General features: G+C 43.5%; 1 protein-coding gene across 2 annotated transcripts; it reads right to left on the bottom strand.

The window, feature by feature from the left end:
• Positions 1-462: 462 nt before the first annotated feature.
• On the bottom strand, positions 463-12044 carry LOC120045674 (filensin-like). Of its 2 annotated transcripts, none has more exons than XM_038990610.1 (8): positions 11001-12044; positions 10331-10391; positions 9459-9554; positions 7725-7817; positions 7071-7184; positions 5410-5630; positions 2260-2351; positions 463-1949 (listed from the first exon to the last, which is right to left on the bottom strand). In XM_038990610.1, exons 1-8 carry the CDS (start codon positions 11369-11371, stop codon positions 1018-1020), a joined length of 1980 nt encoding a protein of 659 aa, XP_038846538.1. In that variant the 5' UTR covers positions 11372-12044; the 3' UTR covers positions 463-1017. The 2 variants fall into 2 exon arrangements, with proteins under 2 accessions (XP_038846538.1, XP_038846539.1); XM_038990611.1 differs by having other exon boundaries at positions 7071-7178.
• Positions 12045-17503: the final 5459 nt, after the last annotated feature.

The raw sequence follows: 17503 nt of genomic DNA, 5'->3' as shown, positions 1-17503 counted from the left end.
CTCTAAGGGAAAGTGGATTATGCAGAGTTCAGAGGTCGCTGTCTGCTCCTCCAGTTCATCTCAATGAAAAATGGATGACTCTCCTTCAGTAACTGCACCTATCACTCCGTGCTGAGGGACACCCAGTGTTTACTAAACACTGCACTAGCTCAGTCTAGAGTCTTCCTCACTCTGACGCAATGAATATACCTCTAGTATGCAAGTCAAACAGGGTGATCAGGTAAAAACTAGGCATCCATCACCTCTACCATCATTATAAAGTAAGTTAATAGTGCTTTATCTGCATACAAAAAGTAAAAATCTGGAACATCCGCTGGTATTATTCAAAAAATATAATATGAATCAATATATTTTTGGCACATTTCAATGGATTGTAATGGAACAAAGCTATGAGTGTGTCATAAGAGCGGTGCTAACGTCAAAACACAAAGACAGTAGAGCTTTGCGCTTTTAAAGCTTGATTCTTCTTTATTATTAAAGCAATTTTATACACAGAAAGTCTGTGTTGAGGGCAGTCGACGGCATCCAATTGAACAAATGAGCTCTTGGGTTTGGGGGCAGGTTTGGTTTGGAAGGGTGGCAAACATCCATGAGGGCAGTAGCATGTCATCAATTTATAAAAATGTTAGAGGTTTTTTCACACGTCAAAGCCATGTTTACTCTACTTTGGGGGTTGAGATGACAAGGGAGCTTGTAGTTTTGATGTTCGTACTTCATGCTTTCAGACAGTAAAGGCATAAGGTTACGGCGTAGGTAGAAAACAACAATAGCAGCATTATGGAACCAGCTAACACTTGCTGAACGCAAAGCCAGAAAGCGTGAGCGAATAGAGGAGCAGTATCAGGAAGAACTGTCTCTTTAAGGTTGGTTTCATATAGGGTGGGAACAGTGTCTTTAGAATGTGTCTTTTGCAGAGTCACATAATGGCTCAGTGTTTGTTCTTACTGGCATAAGGTGAGGTGAAACTTGTGAGGAGTCTGTATAGATATTTTGGCCAAGGTCGACCTTATCTCAGACTCAGTTCTTCTTTTTGCTGGTCTTCTCGATCATGGTCTCCACCACCATGGCTGTCTCCTCATAGCCCCTGGTCTTGCGGTTGTTGGAGAACTTTTCCACTGACTCCACCATCTCCACCTTCTCGTAGCTCATGGAGTCAGGCGGCATGCTGCTAGCGCCGCGGGGGAAGGGCATGGGAGGAGGGCCCCTGCGGTGACTGTCGTCTTTACCCCCCTTGGGTCCGGAGGGATTGCTGGGGCCTTTGGGGTCAGGGTCTGGAGCTGGGGCAGGGTTGGGCTGTGGGGGGGGAGTAGGGTTCTTAGGCCTAGGCTCGGGGTCTCCGCCCCTAGATTTCCCCTTCCCACCACCTTTTCCGCCCTTATCGTCTCCTTTTCCCCCCTCTCCGTCAGAGGGTGGGGTGGGGGTCCGGGGACCAGGGGGTGGCATGGGCTGAGGATGAGGGGGGTTGGGGGAGGGGGTGTAAGGCCCGAAGGGGTCATAAGGGGAGACCATGCCGTTGCGGATGGTGACGAAGACGTGTCCGGCGGAGGGGCTGGAGGTGTAGAAGTGGGGGTGGGGGTAGCTTCCATCGCCTGTCACCAGCACATAGCGCCCCTTGGTGTAAAAGTCAGCAATTGGCTCTGGCTTCTTGTACTTCCTCATTCGGTCTCTAACGATGTTACAAAGCGTGTCGAAGGCTTTGCTGATCTGAGCCCCGTCTGTCACATCCTGGGGCGTGTACAGGGACCTCTGCTCCTCCCTCTTCACCTCGCCTTCCTCCCCTGCCACCCCTCGCTTCTCGTCCTCCATGTGTTCAGCTCCACCGACTCTCTCCTCCTGGCCGCTGTCCATCACATCTTTGGGGCTGATCTCCTTCTTCTTCAGGACCTTCTTGGCCAGGTTCTTCTGGCGAGGCTTGACACTGGTGATGTCCTGGATGGCTTGGGTGATGTCTGGAGATAACAAAACAATACACTCACATTCTAAATACATTATCCAAGGAGGATAGTACCCCTACGGGACCATGATCATCCTTATCTGCCATGAATAAACCTCAGGAGGATCCATTGTGCTTGTGCTTTCTGTTCTATGGTCTTTGTATCTGAGTGGGTAGGATACACATCACTGTGTGGCTGAACACATTAGGGTTCTAGCTAGTGTGGTTATAGCCTATGATGACGATGGGGTGTTGTGTGTCTGCTCTGTATGTATGGAGACTATCCGTGTGAAGCAGCTGTGGAATGAGACATGGCATGTCCTCACCTCTGCCCCTGCTCGACACAGTGGGTGTGTGGGTGTAGCGATAATTGGTGGTGAACAAGGTAATGGGAGTCCCAATTATCGCTGAATTCAACCTGTGGAAGAGAATGATGAAGAAATGTTAGTTACCACCACAGCAAGTGATAGTGTATTTTTATGTGTTAGTACATGTTTTATTTAACCTTTTATTTAACTAGGCAAGTCAGTTAAGAACAAATTCTTATTTACAATGACGGCCTACCCCGGCCAAACCCTAACCCGCACGCCGCTGGGCCAATTGTGCGCCGCCCTATGGGACTCCCAATCGAACCAGGGTCTGTAGTGACGCCTCCAGCACTGAGATGCAGTGTATATAGATATAGAGCAACTCTATATTAATGCCCATGACTTTAGAATGAGATGTTCGACGAGCAGGTGTCCACATACTTTGGTCAGTAGCCGGAAGGTTGCTAGTTCGAATCCCGGAGCTGACAAGGTAAAAATCTGTTGTTCTGATACTGAACAAGGCAGTTAACCCACTGTTCCTCGGCTGTCACTGTAAATAAGAATTTGTTCTTAACTGACTTGCCTAGTTAAATAAAACATGGAATAAAAAAATGTATCCCAAAGGTGTATGATGGGGTTGAAGTCGGGGCTCTGTGCAGACCAGTCAAGTTCTTCCAAACCAATCTCAACAAACTATTTCTGTATGAACTGTGCTTTGTGCACGGGGCATTGTCATGCTGAAACATGAAAGGGCCTTCCCCAAACTGTTGCTACAAAGTTGGAAGCACAGAATCATCTAGAATGTCATTGTATGCTGTAGTGTTAAGATTTCCCTTCAATGGAAGTAAGGGCCCTGCTTCAAATCATGAAAAACAGCCCCCGACTATTATTCCTCCTCCACCAAACTTTACAGTTGGCACTATGCATTGGGGCAGGTAGCGTTCTCCTGGCATCCGCCAAACCCAGATTCGTCAGTCGGACTGCCAGATGGTGAAGCACGTCAGAGAATACGTTTCCACTGCTTCAGAGTCAAATGGCAGCGAGCTTTACACCACTCCAGCCGACGCTTGGCATTGCGCATAAGGATCTTAGGCTTGTGTGCGGCTGCTCGGCCATGCAAACCCATTTCATGAGGCTCCTGACGAACAGTTATTTTGCTGACGTTGCTTCCAGAGGCAGATTCAAACTCAGTAATGAGTGTTGCAACCGAGGACAGACGACTTTTACGCGCTACCCGCTTCAGCACTCGGCAGTCCCGTTCTGTGAGCTTGTGTGGCCTACCTCTTCGCGGCTGAGCCACTGTTGCTCCTAGACATTTCAACTTCACAATAACAGCATTTACAGTTGACTGGGGCAGCTCTAGCAGGGCAGAAATTTGATGAACTGACTTGTTAGAAAGGTGGCATCCTATGACGGTGCCACGTTGAACGTCTGTGCTCTTCAGTAAGGCCATTCTACTGCCAATGTTTGTCTATGGAGATTGCATGGCGGTGTGCTCGATTTTCGACACCTGTCAGCAACGGTGTGGCTGAAATAGCTGAATCCACATACTTTTGTATATGTAGTGTATGCATCTGTTGGTCACAAGTACCTTAAAAAAAGGTAGGGGCGTTGATCATGCAACGGGACACATCTCCTTCGCATAGAGTTGATCAGGCTGTTAATTGTGGCCTGTGGAATGTTGTCGAACTCATCTTCAATCGCTGTACAAACTTGCTAGATATTGGTGGGAAATGGAACATGCTGTCGTATACATCGATCCAGAGCATCCCAAACATACTCAATGGGTGACATGTCTGGTGAGTATGCAGGCCATGGGAGAAATGTGACATTTTCAGCTTCCAGGAATTGTGTACAGATCCTTGCAACATGGGGCCATGCATTTCCATGCTGAAACATGAGGTGATGACGGCGAATGAATGGCACGACAATGGGCCTCAGGATCTCATCATTGTATCTCTGTGCATTCAAATTGCCATTGATAAAATGCAATTGTGTTCGCTTATGAGTGCCAAAACCATAACCCCACCGCCAACATTAACAACATTGACATCAGCAAACCGCTCACCCACACGACGCTATACATGCTGTCTGTTATCTGCCTGGTACAGTTGAAACCGGGATTCGTCCATGAAGAGCACACTTCTCCAGAGTGCCAGTGGCCATCGAAGGTGAGCATTTGCCCACTGAAGTCGGTTACGACACCAAACGGCAGTCAGGTCAAGACCCTGGTGAGGACTACAATGCAGATGTGCTTCCCTGAGAAGGTTTCTGACAGTTTGTGCAGAAATTCTTTGGTTGTGTAAAATCACAGTTTCAGCTGTCTGGGTGGCTGGTCTCAGACGATCCCGCAGGTGAAGAAACCGTATGTGAAGGTCCTGGGCTGGCATAGTTACATGTGGTCTGCGGTTGTGAGCCCTGTTGGACGTACTGCCAAATTCTCTAAAACGAAGTTGGAGTCGGCTACTGGTAGAGAAATGAACATAAAATTATTTGGCAACCGCTCTGGTGGACATTCCTGTAGTCAGCATGCCAAATGCACGCTCCCTCAAAACTTGACACATCTGTGGCATTGTGTCATGTGACAAAACTGCACATTTTAGTGGCCTTTTATCGTCCCCAGCACAAGATGCACCTGTGTAATTATCATGCTGTTTAATCAGCTTCTTGATATGCCACACCTGTCAGGTAGATGGATTAATTTTGCAAAGGAGAAATTATAATTGACTGGGATGTAAACACATTTGTGCGCAAAATTTGAGAGAAATACGATTTTTGTGCATATGGAACATTTCTAGGATCTTTAATTTCAGCTCATGAAACCAACACACTACATGTTGCGTTTATATTTTTGTGCAGTAATCTTTTCGAATTTTGCATTGAGAGACTGAAAAGAAAACATGTTAATACAGTAAACAAAAGAAAGATTAGGCAATATTAAAGGGAATTAAATAGTACACAAAAAATAAATAACACTGAAGAGATATTCAACCATTATCGAACAAATCTGAGGTGGAAAAACACACAAATATAATATCCCAAACTGCCGCCATGTGACTGATACAGTATAGTCTACTACTGGTTTTCCAAGAGTCAATACTTTGAAGTGCTGCCTATATCCAATAGCAGCAGGACACTGGTCACTGTGTGTTGTGGTTAGAAAATTACCTGTTGTCCTCGTTCTCAATGATCCTCTTGTACCTCTCCAGCTCATTCTCCAGTGAGGTCTGGTACATGGCCAGGTGGCGGCACTCATTTGTGTATTTCTCCAGGGATCTCTCGGCTTCCTCGATGTCCTTCCTCAGAGACTCAATCTGCTCGTTGTACAACTGGATCTCATCGTCATAGCTCTCCTGGGTGCTCTTGATGGAACTCTCCAACACTGACGTCTGGCACAGACAGACAGACGGATGGACGGAGAGATACTGTAAACTGCTTCTTTAAAAAAAACTGAATGCATTTCATATTTCCATTAAGGGTTAAGCTAATGACAACCAAACTTAAAGGGATAGCTCACCCAAATTACTACATTACATATTACGCATCTATGTTCAAGGTATGACAGCACTCCATGCATTGGTTTAGTTTCCCTGGCACTGTTTCCAAATGCTAACGTTTTAGAATTTGTGGCACAAATCCCGTTCAAGTAATGTCCAGATCATCCGAAAGTCTACAATTGATTGTGAAGCTCACCAAAGTCACTTAAATATCATCCGTTTGCTGAACAGCATTTGGTAACAGTGCCAGCCACTGCCAAGGAAACTAAACCAAAGCACCTTGTATATCGGAAACCAATGTGTCATTTTGTAAATTGGATGAACAATCCCTTACATTTCTTGCCTAACTCAGATTATGTATTTGTGTGGTCCTTTGTAGCTCAGTTGGGATAGCGCAGACTTGTATTGCCAAGGTAGTGTGTTCGATTCCTGGGACCACCCATACGTAAAAGTGTCTGCTAAATGGCATTTATTTATGCAATCTTTGTCATTCTTGCATCTGAATATGACTGAACTACCTCATGTGCCAGCTGTCTGGCTATACAAAGACTGAATAAATCAGAACTTTTGTCAAGAGAAACTCATGACTACTGTACTCTTTGAGGATGTTATGGTGACAGCTGTAGTACTGCAAAGGTGTTCAACCCACATATTGAATATTTCATGGCAACCTGTCTCGGATTGAAAATGGAATGGAGTCCTTAGAGAAATATATGAAAAATGTTTTTGGTCAAATATTCAGATTTCTTGCAACAATTATATTCGAACATTTTAAAATATAACGTATTTCAGTTATAGAACACCATTTGAAAACCTTTTTTCTAGGGAACGCAGACAGCTATGAGGTACAAGCTACAGAAAATGAACAAAGTGAAAAGCATAATTTGAGAGTAAAGCTGAGGTAGCAAAAATATGTAGGGACATTTGAGGGGATGTTCATCTAAAATATTATTCAATAAAGTCACAACTTTCGAGAAAATAAACATGGACTTTGATGTTTGATGTATTATTTTTTACTAATATTAGTTTTCTAAGAAATACACCTGTATTTTCCTACATCTCTGTAGCTTTTATCACCTTTACTCACTCATCTGCAGGTGATGACTGGCACCTACTGGCACCCCTTTGCAACTACAACCAATTTACAGTATGTAGTGTACTCCATGGGTACATCTCAACTTTCTACCTCAAGTAAAGCGGCTACCTCATCTCCCTTCCTCACTAATATGCATAGGGGCTAGGGCTTAAGGGTTGATTTGGAGTGGGACAATTTCAAACAATTGAGCTTGAGATGCTTCCTAAATTGTCATAGTGACGGAGACAGGGACCTACCTCGTACTGCAAATGCTGCTTCTGTGCTTGGAGCTGGCAGAGGGCGCTCTTGTACTCCTCCAGCTGACTCTGCAGGGCTGGAACTCTCCTCTGGGCCAGCTGCTTCTCCTGCTCCTTCACACAGAGGGAGGACAAACCAGTTATAATACACACTGATCACACAGAGGCAAGACAGGCCAGTTATAACACAGAGACCACACAGAGGGACTACAGGCCAGTTATAACACATAGAGATCACACAGAGACAAGACAGGCGAGTTATATTACAACTAGATAGGCATTCAAAACATCAAGTGCTTTACTTGAAACTTCAAACACAGACAAGCAAACAGCTTACAGACTAACTGACTGCATCAGCATACTTTCTGCTGAGAGACAACATGACACACAGAGCTGGGATTACCTGTCATAACACACAGAAGCTTATTATAAAAGGCAGTCACACTTCACAGAAAGGTCAGTACACCTCAACACATTGGAACACATTTGAAAGCATCACAGCACATTTTCCAGTCACGGACACACGGTTATCCACAAAGTTCTGCACACGTAGCTGATTTCAAGGCCCTATTGTTATCTGGTCTGACACCTGTGGTCTGACTCAGCTGGTTCCCCTGGAAACAGACAAACGCATGTGACAGGGGGAGACCTTACCTCAGAGGTGCCCACGGCCATATTTGGCACCAGGTGTATCGTCTGGTTGATCTGGTGGAGGATATTCACGTAGGTCTGGATCTCTGACAGGTTCTACGGGGGGAGGAGACATTTCCCAAGAAATGATTAGACCCTGGACTCCACATACACAGCGCACACAACTCTGAGGAAAATAAAGAGAAATGTCATACAGGGTGGGTGTATTTAACAAGGTTGCAGTATTAGAGTACAGTACACAATGTCTATGTACTCTAATCACCCACCCTATTATTTTACCAGTGACAGAATTGGTCAAATTTAGATCCTACATGTGTAAATTGTAATACGGGATGCTATGCACTCTGTATCTGTATCCTTTACCAATAAATCTGATGTAAATGTATAAATGTACAGTATAAAGGCAGAATGAGTTTGTAATAGATTGCAGGTGATTTGTACAGTGAATTCGTAAAGTATTCAGACCCCTTGACTTTTTTCTACATTTTATTATGTTACAGCATTATTCTAAATGGATTAAATTGCATCCTGTTTCCATTGATCATCTTTGAGATGTTCCTGCAACTTGATTGGAGTCCAGCTGTGGTCAATTCAATTGATTGGGCATGATTTGGAAAGGCACACACCTGTCTATATAAGGTCATACAGTTCACAGTGCATGTCAGAGCCAAAACCAAGCCATGAGACCGAGGAATTGTCCGTAGAACTCCAAGACAGGATTGTGTCGAGTCACATATCTGGGGAAGGGTACCAAAACAATTCTGCAGGATTGAAGGTCCCCAAGAACACAGTGGCCTCCATTATCATTCTTAAATGGAAGAAGTTTGGAACCACCAAGACTCTTCCTAGAGCTGGCCACCCGGCCAAACTGAGCAATCGGGGGAGAAGGGCCTTGATCAGAGAGATGACCAAGAACCCGCTGTTCACTCTGACAGAGTTCCAGAGTTCTTCTGTGGGGATGGGAGAATCTTCCAGAAGGACAACCATCTCTGCAGCACTCCACCAATCAGGCCTTTATGGTAGAGTGGCCAGACGGAAGCCACTCCTCCGTATAAAGCAAATGACAGCCCGCTTGTAGTTTGCCAAAAGGCACCTAAAGATTCTCAGACCATGAGAAACAATATTCTCTGGTCTGATGAAACCACGAAAAAACTCTTTGGCCTGAATGCCAAGCGTCACATCTGGACTGAAGGTTCCCCTTTCAACAGGACAACAATCCTTAGCAGACAGCCAAGACCACCCAGGAGTGGCTTCGGGACAAGTCTCTGAATGTCCTTGAGTGGCCCAGCCAGAGCCCAGACTTGAACCCGATCGAACATCACTGGTGAGACCTGAAAATAGCTGTGCAGCGACGCTCCCCATCCAACCTGATAGCACTTAAGAGGATCTGCAGAGAAGAATGGGAGAAACTCCCCAAATACAGGTGTGTTAAGCTTGTAGCGTCATACCCAAGAAGACTCAAGCCTGTAATCGCTGCCAAAGGTGCTTCAACAAAGTACTGAGTAAAGAGTCTGAATACTTATGTAAATGTGATTTTGCATTTTCTTATTTTTTATATATTTCAAAACATTTCAAAAAAACTGTTTTTGCTTTGTCATTATGGGGTATTACGTGCAGATTGATTAGGGATTTAAAAAAGGATTCTTTTTTAGAATAAGGCTGTAACATATCAAAATGTGGAAAAAGTCAAGCGGTCTGAATACTTTCCGAATGCACTGTATGCTGTACACCTCTTACCTTTCTGTGTCTGTCTTTGGTGGTGTTGATGTCATCCTGAAGGAACTGGGTCTGGATCTGAAACTCCAGGTTCCTGAGCAGGTTATGGTCAGCCTCCTAGGAGAGGAGAAGAAAGGGGAAAAGGAGGAGTGGCGAGGAGAGAAGAGGAGAAAAAAATAAGAGAAGGGAAGAGAAGAAGATGGAAGAAAATGAGAAGAAAGAGAAGTCAATAAGTCTATATCGACTCCAATCCTCATAAAGCCTCAAACAGTATGACAATGCTGGTATTGTTGAACTGAACACCACACAAAGCCTTTTTCTTCACTAGTACATTCCTCCATTAAGTCCAAAGCCTCTAAGATCAATAGAAGCAATTTTAATTCAGTTCCATCACCACACTGTATTGTCCTGATCTCATAAGCTTTGTCTCTCAGACCACAAAGTCCTACCAGGGTTGCAGTTACACAATTGAATTATGATTCTGACACTCTGGACAAAGCTTGTAGATTATTAACCAGACAAATTATATAATACATACTTTTTTGTGTCACATTGCAAAGCCCCTTTCATGCACAGGGGTATGCAGAAAACATTACTCACAAGTTGGGTTCACAACTTGTTTTTATGACTATGCTGCTAATAATGCAGCATGACAGTTTAGGAGATTAGGAGATTTCCCAGAAACAGATGAGGTTTTCTGTAGTCCTGGACTAAAAAGCAAACTCAATAAAGAATATCCATCAAAAATATTTTTGGGTCCAGGACTAGGCTTAATCTGTGTCTGGGAAACCACCCCTATTTGTGTATTTTAACTAAAGAAAGAATCAGTCCATTTTTTGAATAATAAAAACAAACAAAAAACTCAGAAATTGTCATAGGACTCACACACATACCTTGTTGAGTTGTTCCAATGTACCCCGCAGCTGTTCTTGAAACTCACACTCATTTCTGTATCTATGGAGGACAAAACATAAATCACAAAACATAAATTCAGGAATTCCACAATTATGTGTGGCCTACCTTTTATTGATCTGTGATTTTAACAAGTTTGTGTGTTGAGCACGTAAGAGGATTGATTTTCATCTTCAGGGCTTTTCTGACTTTCCAATGTCTGTATTGATGAACTATTAATCAATACAGACATCAACCTGGCTCTCATTGAGAGCACTTGAAATGGCTGTTGCTTCCCTTTTTCAGAACACAACCACCTGTGCAGCATTCATCTAAATCCTGTCTTGGTGTTAGAATTTAGAAATCCATGACACTTACCATGGCTGATTTCCAAGGCAATAGACACCTTTATTGAAGACAGACTTTTAGCAGTTGGACAATTTATCACAGAGATAAGATCAGGTTATCTGGAAGCCTTCACCAGCACAAAATCAGTTTACGCTGCACCTGGTCTACATAAGGGCTCACCACTGCACTGTGTATGCACAGAGGGTAGCCCATACACACTTTCATTCTCTCTGACCCACACATCAGTTAAAAAAAGCACATAGCCCTACTGACGCACACACAAACACACGCACTTACACTTTCAAAAGCAAGCACATCACTTACTTGTTGGTGAACTCGTCCAGCATGCGGCATGCGTCCTTCAGCTCGCGCTCAAGTTTGGCACGGTTGGCGGAGAGCTCGCAGATGCGCTGCCGGTTCAGGCCAATCTGTTCAGTAAAGGCCTCCTCAAGCCCACTGGCCTCTTCCATCCGCTGCAGCGTCTCTAGCTGCTTGCGGAACACGGAATTGCGCTGCTCCAGCACGCGTGCCCGATTAATATAGCGGGCGAAGCGGCTGTTTAGCTCCTGCAGGCTCTCCCAGCCCTGGATGGCTGAGATGCCCGCGGATGCATCAGGGCCGTAGGGCTCCTCGAAGACATCAGAACGCTCATACTTCTCCTTGCGCACCTCGCGCAGGTAACTGGTCTTGTACATGGTGGTGGTCGTCGCTATCCCGCTGCATCGGTTGGTGTTATCCCCGGAGTGCGTTCTTCCCTGCGGCACCTTTAGTGTGTGAAAACTCGGGTGCTCACCCTCAGCTGTCTCATTTTAGACTAAAGGCTGCCTGGCACTGGGCGGCTGCGAAATAGACCCCCAAAAATCTCACGCTGGCCTGTTCCCACGCAAGCCTCACGCGTGGGACCTTCCAGAGTTTGTTAGCCTTTGTGGCTGACATTACAAACGCTCTGCCAATGATGACCAAGCAAAAAAACAAAAACAAACTAAAGGCAGGCGAGGGAGAATACTGCTGTGTCAAATGTACCATTACAAGAAGACCCTTTGTTTCCAATCAACCGTTTTTCTAGATCTTTGTTTGAGGGAATGTTCGAACATGGCCTTGGTTTACCACATGACAAAGTGTAAATTGCATGCTGTGCAGATTGTTACAGGCCATATACAGTTACTAATGTGCCAAAAGTAGTCTAGTAAACTCTAGAGCATATTATGTTCTCCTTATTATACCCTACATAGGGAAGACCAGAGTTGATTGAAACAGGATATAGTTTCAGTGATGGCTGGCCCATTAGGTCACAATTGGTCAACAACAAAAAAGTGTAAAACTTGTGTAACTATACAGTACCAGTCAAAACTTTAGACACACCTACTCATTGAAGGGTTTTTCTTTATTTTGACTATTTTCTACATTTTAGAATTATAGTAAAGACATCAAAACTTTGAAATAACACACATGGAATCATGTAGTAACCAAAAAAGTGTTAAACAAATCAAAATATATTTTGATTAATTGTGTTTCTTGGCCCAAGCAAATCTCTTCTTGTTATTGGTGTCCTTTAGTAGTGGTTTCTTTGCAGTAATTTGACCATGAAGGCCTGATTCACGCAGTCTCCTCTGAACAGTTGATGTTGAGATATGTCTGTTACTTGAACTCTGTGAAGCATTTATTTGGGCTGCAATCTGAGGTGTAGTTAACTCTAATGGACTTCTTCCTCTGCAGCAGAGGTAACTCTGGGTCTTCCTTTCCTGTCGCGGCCCTCATGAGAGCCAGTTTCATCATTGCGCTTGATGGTTTTTGCGACTGCACTTGAAGAAATTGTCAAAGTTCTTGAAATTTGACTGACCTTCATATCTTAAAGTAATGATGGACTGGTGTTTCTTTTTGCTTATTTAATATGGACTTGATCTTTTACCAAATAGGGCTATCTTCCGTATACCACGTCTACCTTGTCACAACACAACTGATTGGCTCAAACGCATTAAGAAGGAAATACATTTCACGAATTCACAAGGCACACCTGTTAATTGAAATGCATTCCAGGTGACTACCTCATTGTCATGTATACTCCCTCTCTGGCGCTCGAGGTCACCAGGCTGCTCATTATTACGCACAGCTGTCACCATCGTTACTCGCACCAGCGCCTCAGACTCACCTGGACTCCATCACCTGCCTGATTACCTTCCCTATATATGTCACTCCCTTTGGTTCTTTCCCTAGGTGTTATTGTTTTTGTTTCAGTGTTTCATGTCTGTATGCTACTCATGTTTCTTGTTTTGTTCCTTGTGTTAGTTATTGTTAAAGTCACTCCCAGTACTTGCTTCCTGACTCCCAGCGTACACGTTACACTCATAAAGCTGGATGAGCGAATGCCAGGAGTGTGGTGCAACGCTGTAATCAGGGCAAAGGGTGACTACTTTGTAGAATTTCTTTGTTTACAATAGTGCTAACTCAGATAATAGCATCGTTTGCTTTCGCCGAAAAGCCTATTTGAATTCTGACATGTTGGCTGGATTCACAACCAGTGTAGCTTTAATTTGGAATCTTTCATGTGTGATTTTATGAAAGTTTGATTTTTATAGTAATATATTTGAATTTGGCGCTCTGCATTTTTACTGGCTTTTGGCCAAGTGGGACGTTAGCGTCCCACATATCCCAGAGAAGTTAACAAACAGATCACCGACCATTTCGAATCCCACCGTACCTTCTCCACCATGCAATCTGGTTTCCGAGCTGGTCATGGGTGCACCTCAGCCACACTCAAGGTCCTAAACGATATCATAACCGCCATCGATAAAAGACAGTACTGTGCAGCCGTCTTCATCGACCTGGCCAAGGCTTTCGACTCTGTCAATCACCGCATTCTTATCGGCATATACAACACATTTTATAAATGCCCCTCCCCTTCTCTAACTCTGTCACCATGTTCTACTTTAATAGCTCCTTTGTCTAGCAGGGTGCATCTATAATTATTATTCATGCCTGCAGTTAATCAACTCTAGCACAAAACAGGAAACATCAGTGGTATCGCAGAACCTAGCTTACTTCTCTTTCTCGGAACTCAGTCTCGCCTGCTCTTCTGAGAATAGACAAAACAGGAAACTTCACACTTACACAGGATGCTCTATTCTAACAGACACATTCTTTTATGCATTCAATATTTCTCTAACCTACTGTGAAACACACTTACAAATGCTAAATGTTCTCTTCTATTATTCAACATTAACTCAATAAATGAATAGTATTTACAAGTTTTCTCCGACAAAGACCTTCCCTTATGAACGTAGCATACCCACCACCCTGTCCAGTTGATCTATCAGATATGATTCAGCAATAAACAGGAATAATAACATCAAAATGTGTTCTAAGCCATGTTTCTTGAACACATACTGTATCACATCACATACTGTATCACATAAACTCCTGACCGTTAGCAATAAGGCTTCTGGCATTCCACTGAAGGATAACAAAAACCATGACTCTAATTATCAATTATCATCATATTGTGATGTTCCATCATTATTATTATTAGGAGTCAACATGTCAACAATCATGACGACAGTAACATCTGTTACTCCTAAAAACTATTTTGCTGCTTCCACAATGATCTTCAACTTGGCAGTTGTTCTTTCCACAAACGCAGTCATGTTGATAACCTTTCCAATGAAGGCTATGAAGTCAATCTGATTAAGTATTAAGGTGTTCTTTGAAACAACATATCTGTGAGATCAAGATTTCTGAACAAGTCTCATATCCGTGTCTGGACCAACATAAGCAATATTTCCTACAGTAGGTCCACTTATTCCAGGAGTAACCCTTTTATCTCCGTCATTATGCCTATTAGTCCCACCAATCTGCCTTGAGAGACATTATGGGTGATTTTATATCTTTGGGTCTCTCTAGCCTCTTTCTGCACGTGGCATCCACCAAATGCTGCACTGTGTTCCCCCCCACAATTACAACAGTTAACTTTGACATTGTTCACCCATTCACTATAATTATGTTCCCCTCCACAATAGCACATATTTTATTTCCTTTGCACGGAGCCACTGCATGTCCCAATCTTCGGCATTTAAAATGGAAAGCCAGGATGCCCATCTGTATTTTCTTAGGTAGAACCTTCTCAAACTGTAATAGTATTGACAGTTTTTCCCATTCTCTGCCCCTCTTTCTTACTGCACAGCCTTTTGACTTAAACCACTATGCCCCCTGTACATTTTCTTTTACTATATAATCTATGAAATGCCCCCCCCCCCCCAGCTTAGTCGAAGCTCCAGGGAAATGAGTTGTAATTTTCTTCCCATTGAGAGTTTTCATTTTCAGAATATTCCCTTGCTGAATATGGTCAGCACAGAATATTAACAGTCTACAATTACCAATGAACCGGGCTAATGTGACTTCACCTATCACTTTCTTAACAGCATTGGTTAATCGAATAGGGTGTAGATCAGACCCCGTGGTCACATCAAACACGATTACAACTTTCCACTCCGACACATCGTTACTTTTGTTTTTCACTACCTTCACCCTCTTCATGTTCTCAACACTAGAAGTGCCACTGCTGTCAGCAGCGCTTATAGCAGTGCCATTCTTTTTCCTTTAACATTTCACCACAGACCATCCAGGTACATGACTTTCATCAACCCCACCCATACCATCAGAACTATCATCCATGTCGACCGCAGTCCAGCACAGCTGTGCTAAAACTGCCTACTACAATATAGAACGATGGATTATATTTTGCTTCCTAGTTTGAAGTCGAACCCTCGAATGCGTCTTCCCGCTCCCACTTCCGTATCATGCCCCAACTTCAGTTCAATGTCTTCCTTCATGACAACTCTTAAAGTGGCAGCGCAGGATGAAGTCTGTGCAGGATTACCCCACACCCTTATGCTTGTCGTCTCTGCGCTCCTCTGGGCTCCGTTGGGATTGTACCTTTTTAGAGAAGTAGTACCTATTCAATATGGGAATTGGGACAGAAGAGCTCATACACTAAACAGTCTCAAAAGAAGATATAAGACTGAATGATTGGGCAAAATTTCTGCCTAAATAGACTTACCCAAATGTAATAATTTTTCAGGAGATGGTCATAAATAATAACTGGTACTGTTTTAGAAAGATCTGGAACTCACCTTTCTTGCAAAAATAGTACATAGTACAAATATTGTGAAAATATGAATAATCATGTATTATTATTTTTCCTATTCAACAAAAGTGGGGCAATAGGTCTAAATATAATAAAAATCTAATTATAAATGACTAACTATAATATTTCACCTTTCCTATAACTGTAAAATAAATAACATCATACTTTGTGACAGTACAATATTGCCATTATTTCATATAACTGATGACAGAGACTTTTATCCTGAACGTCCACTGAGAGGCGCAGAGACATCATTCAAATGTATGTACAGTCGTGGACAAAAGTTTTGAGAAAGAAACAAATATTAATTTACACAAAGTTTGCTGCTTCAGTGTCTTTAGATATTTTTGTCAGATGTTACTATGGAATACTGAAGTATAATTACAAGCATTTCATAAGTGTCAAAGGCTTTTATTGACAATGACATGAAGTTGATGCAGTGTTGGCCTTCTTTTTCAAGACCTCTGCAATCTGCCCTGGCATGCTGTCAATTAACTTCTGGGCCACATCCTGACTGATGGCAGCCCATTCTTCCATAATCAATGCTTGGAGTGTGTCAGAATTTGTGGGGTTTTGTTTGTCCACCCGCCTCTTGAGGATTGACCACAAGTTCCCAATGGGATTAAGGTCTGGGGAGTTTCCTGGCCATGGACCCAAAATATCGATGTTTTGTTCCCCGAGCCAGTTAGTTATCACTTTTACCTTATGGCAAGGTGCTCCATCATGCTGGAAAAGACATTGTTCATCACCAAACTGTTCCTGGATGGTTGGGAGAAGTTGCTCTCGGAGGATGTGTTGGTACCATTCTTTATTCATGGCTGTGTTCTTAGGCAAAATTGTGAGTGAGCCCACTCCCTTGGCTGAGAAGCAACCCCACACATGAATGGTCTCAGGATGCTTTACTGTTGGCATGACACAGGGCTGATGGTAGCGCTCACCTTGTCTTCTGAGGACAATATTTTTTCCGGATGCCCCAAACAATCGGAAATGGGATTCATCAGAAATATTTACTTTACCCCAGTCCTCAGCAGTCCAATCCCTATACCTTTTGCAGAATATTAGTCTGTCCCTGATGTTTTTCCTGGAGAGAAGTGGCTTCTTTGCTGCCCTTCTTGACACCAGGCCATCCTCCAAAAGTCTTCGCCTCACTGTGCGTGCAGATGCACTCACACCTGCCTACTGCCATTCCTGAGCAAGCTCTGTACTGGTGGTGCCCCGATCCCGCAGCTGAATCAACTTTAGGAGACGGTCCTGGTGCTTACTGGACTTTCTTGGGCACCCTGAAGCCTTCTTCACAACAATTGAACCGCTCTCCTTGAAGTTCTTGATTATCCGATAAATAGTTGATTTAGGTGCAATCTTACTGGCAGCAATATCCTTGCCTTTGAAGCCCTTTTTGTGCAAAGCAATGATGATGGCACGTGTTTCCTTGCAGGAAACCATGGTTGACAGAGAAAGAACAATGATTCCAAGCACCACCCTCATTTTGAAGCTTTCAGTCTGTTATTCGAACTCAATCAGCATGACAGAGTGATTGTCCTCGTCAACACTCACACCTGTGTTAACGAAAAAATCACTGACATGATGTCAGCTGGGCCTTTGTGGCAGGGCTGAAATACAGTGGAAATGTTTTTGGGGGATTCAGTTCATTTGCATGGCAAAGAGGGACTTTGCAATTAATTGCAAT

The sequence above is a fragment of the Salvelinus namaycush genome, chromosome 4 (genome assembly GCF_016432855.1).
Source record: "Salvelinus namaycush isolate Seneca chromosome 4, SaNama_1.0, whole genome shotgun sequence".
Lineage (NCBI taxonomy): Eukaryota > Metazoa > Chordata > Actinopteri > Salmoniformes > Salmonidae > Salvelinus > Salvelinus namaycush.
The sequence above is the reverse complement of the archived record's forward strand: the minus strand, read 5'-3'. Positions and strand labels throughout refer to the sequence as shown.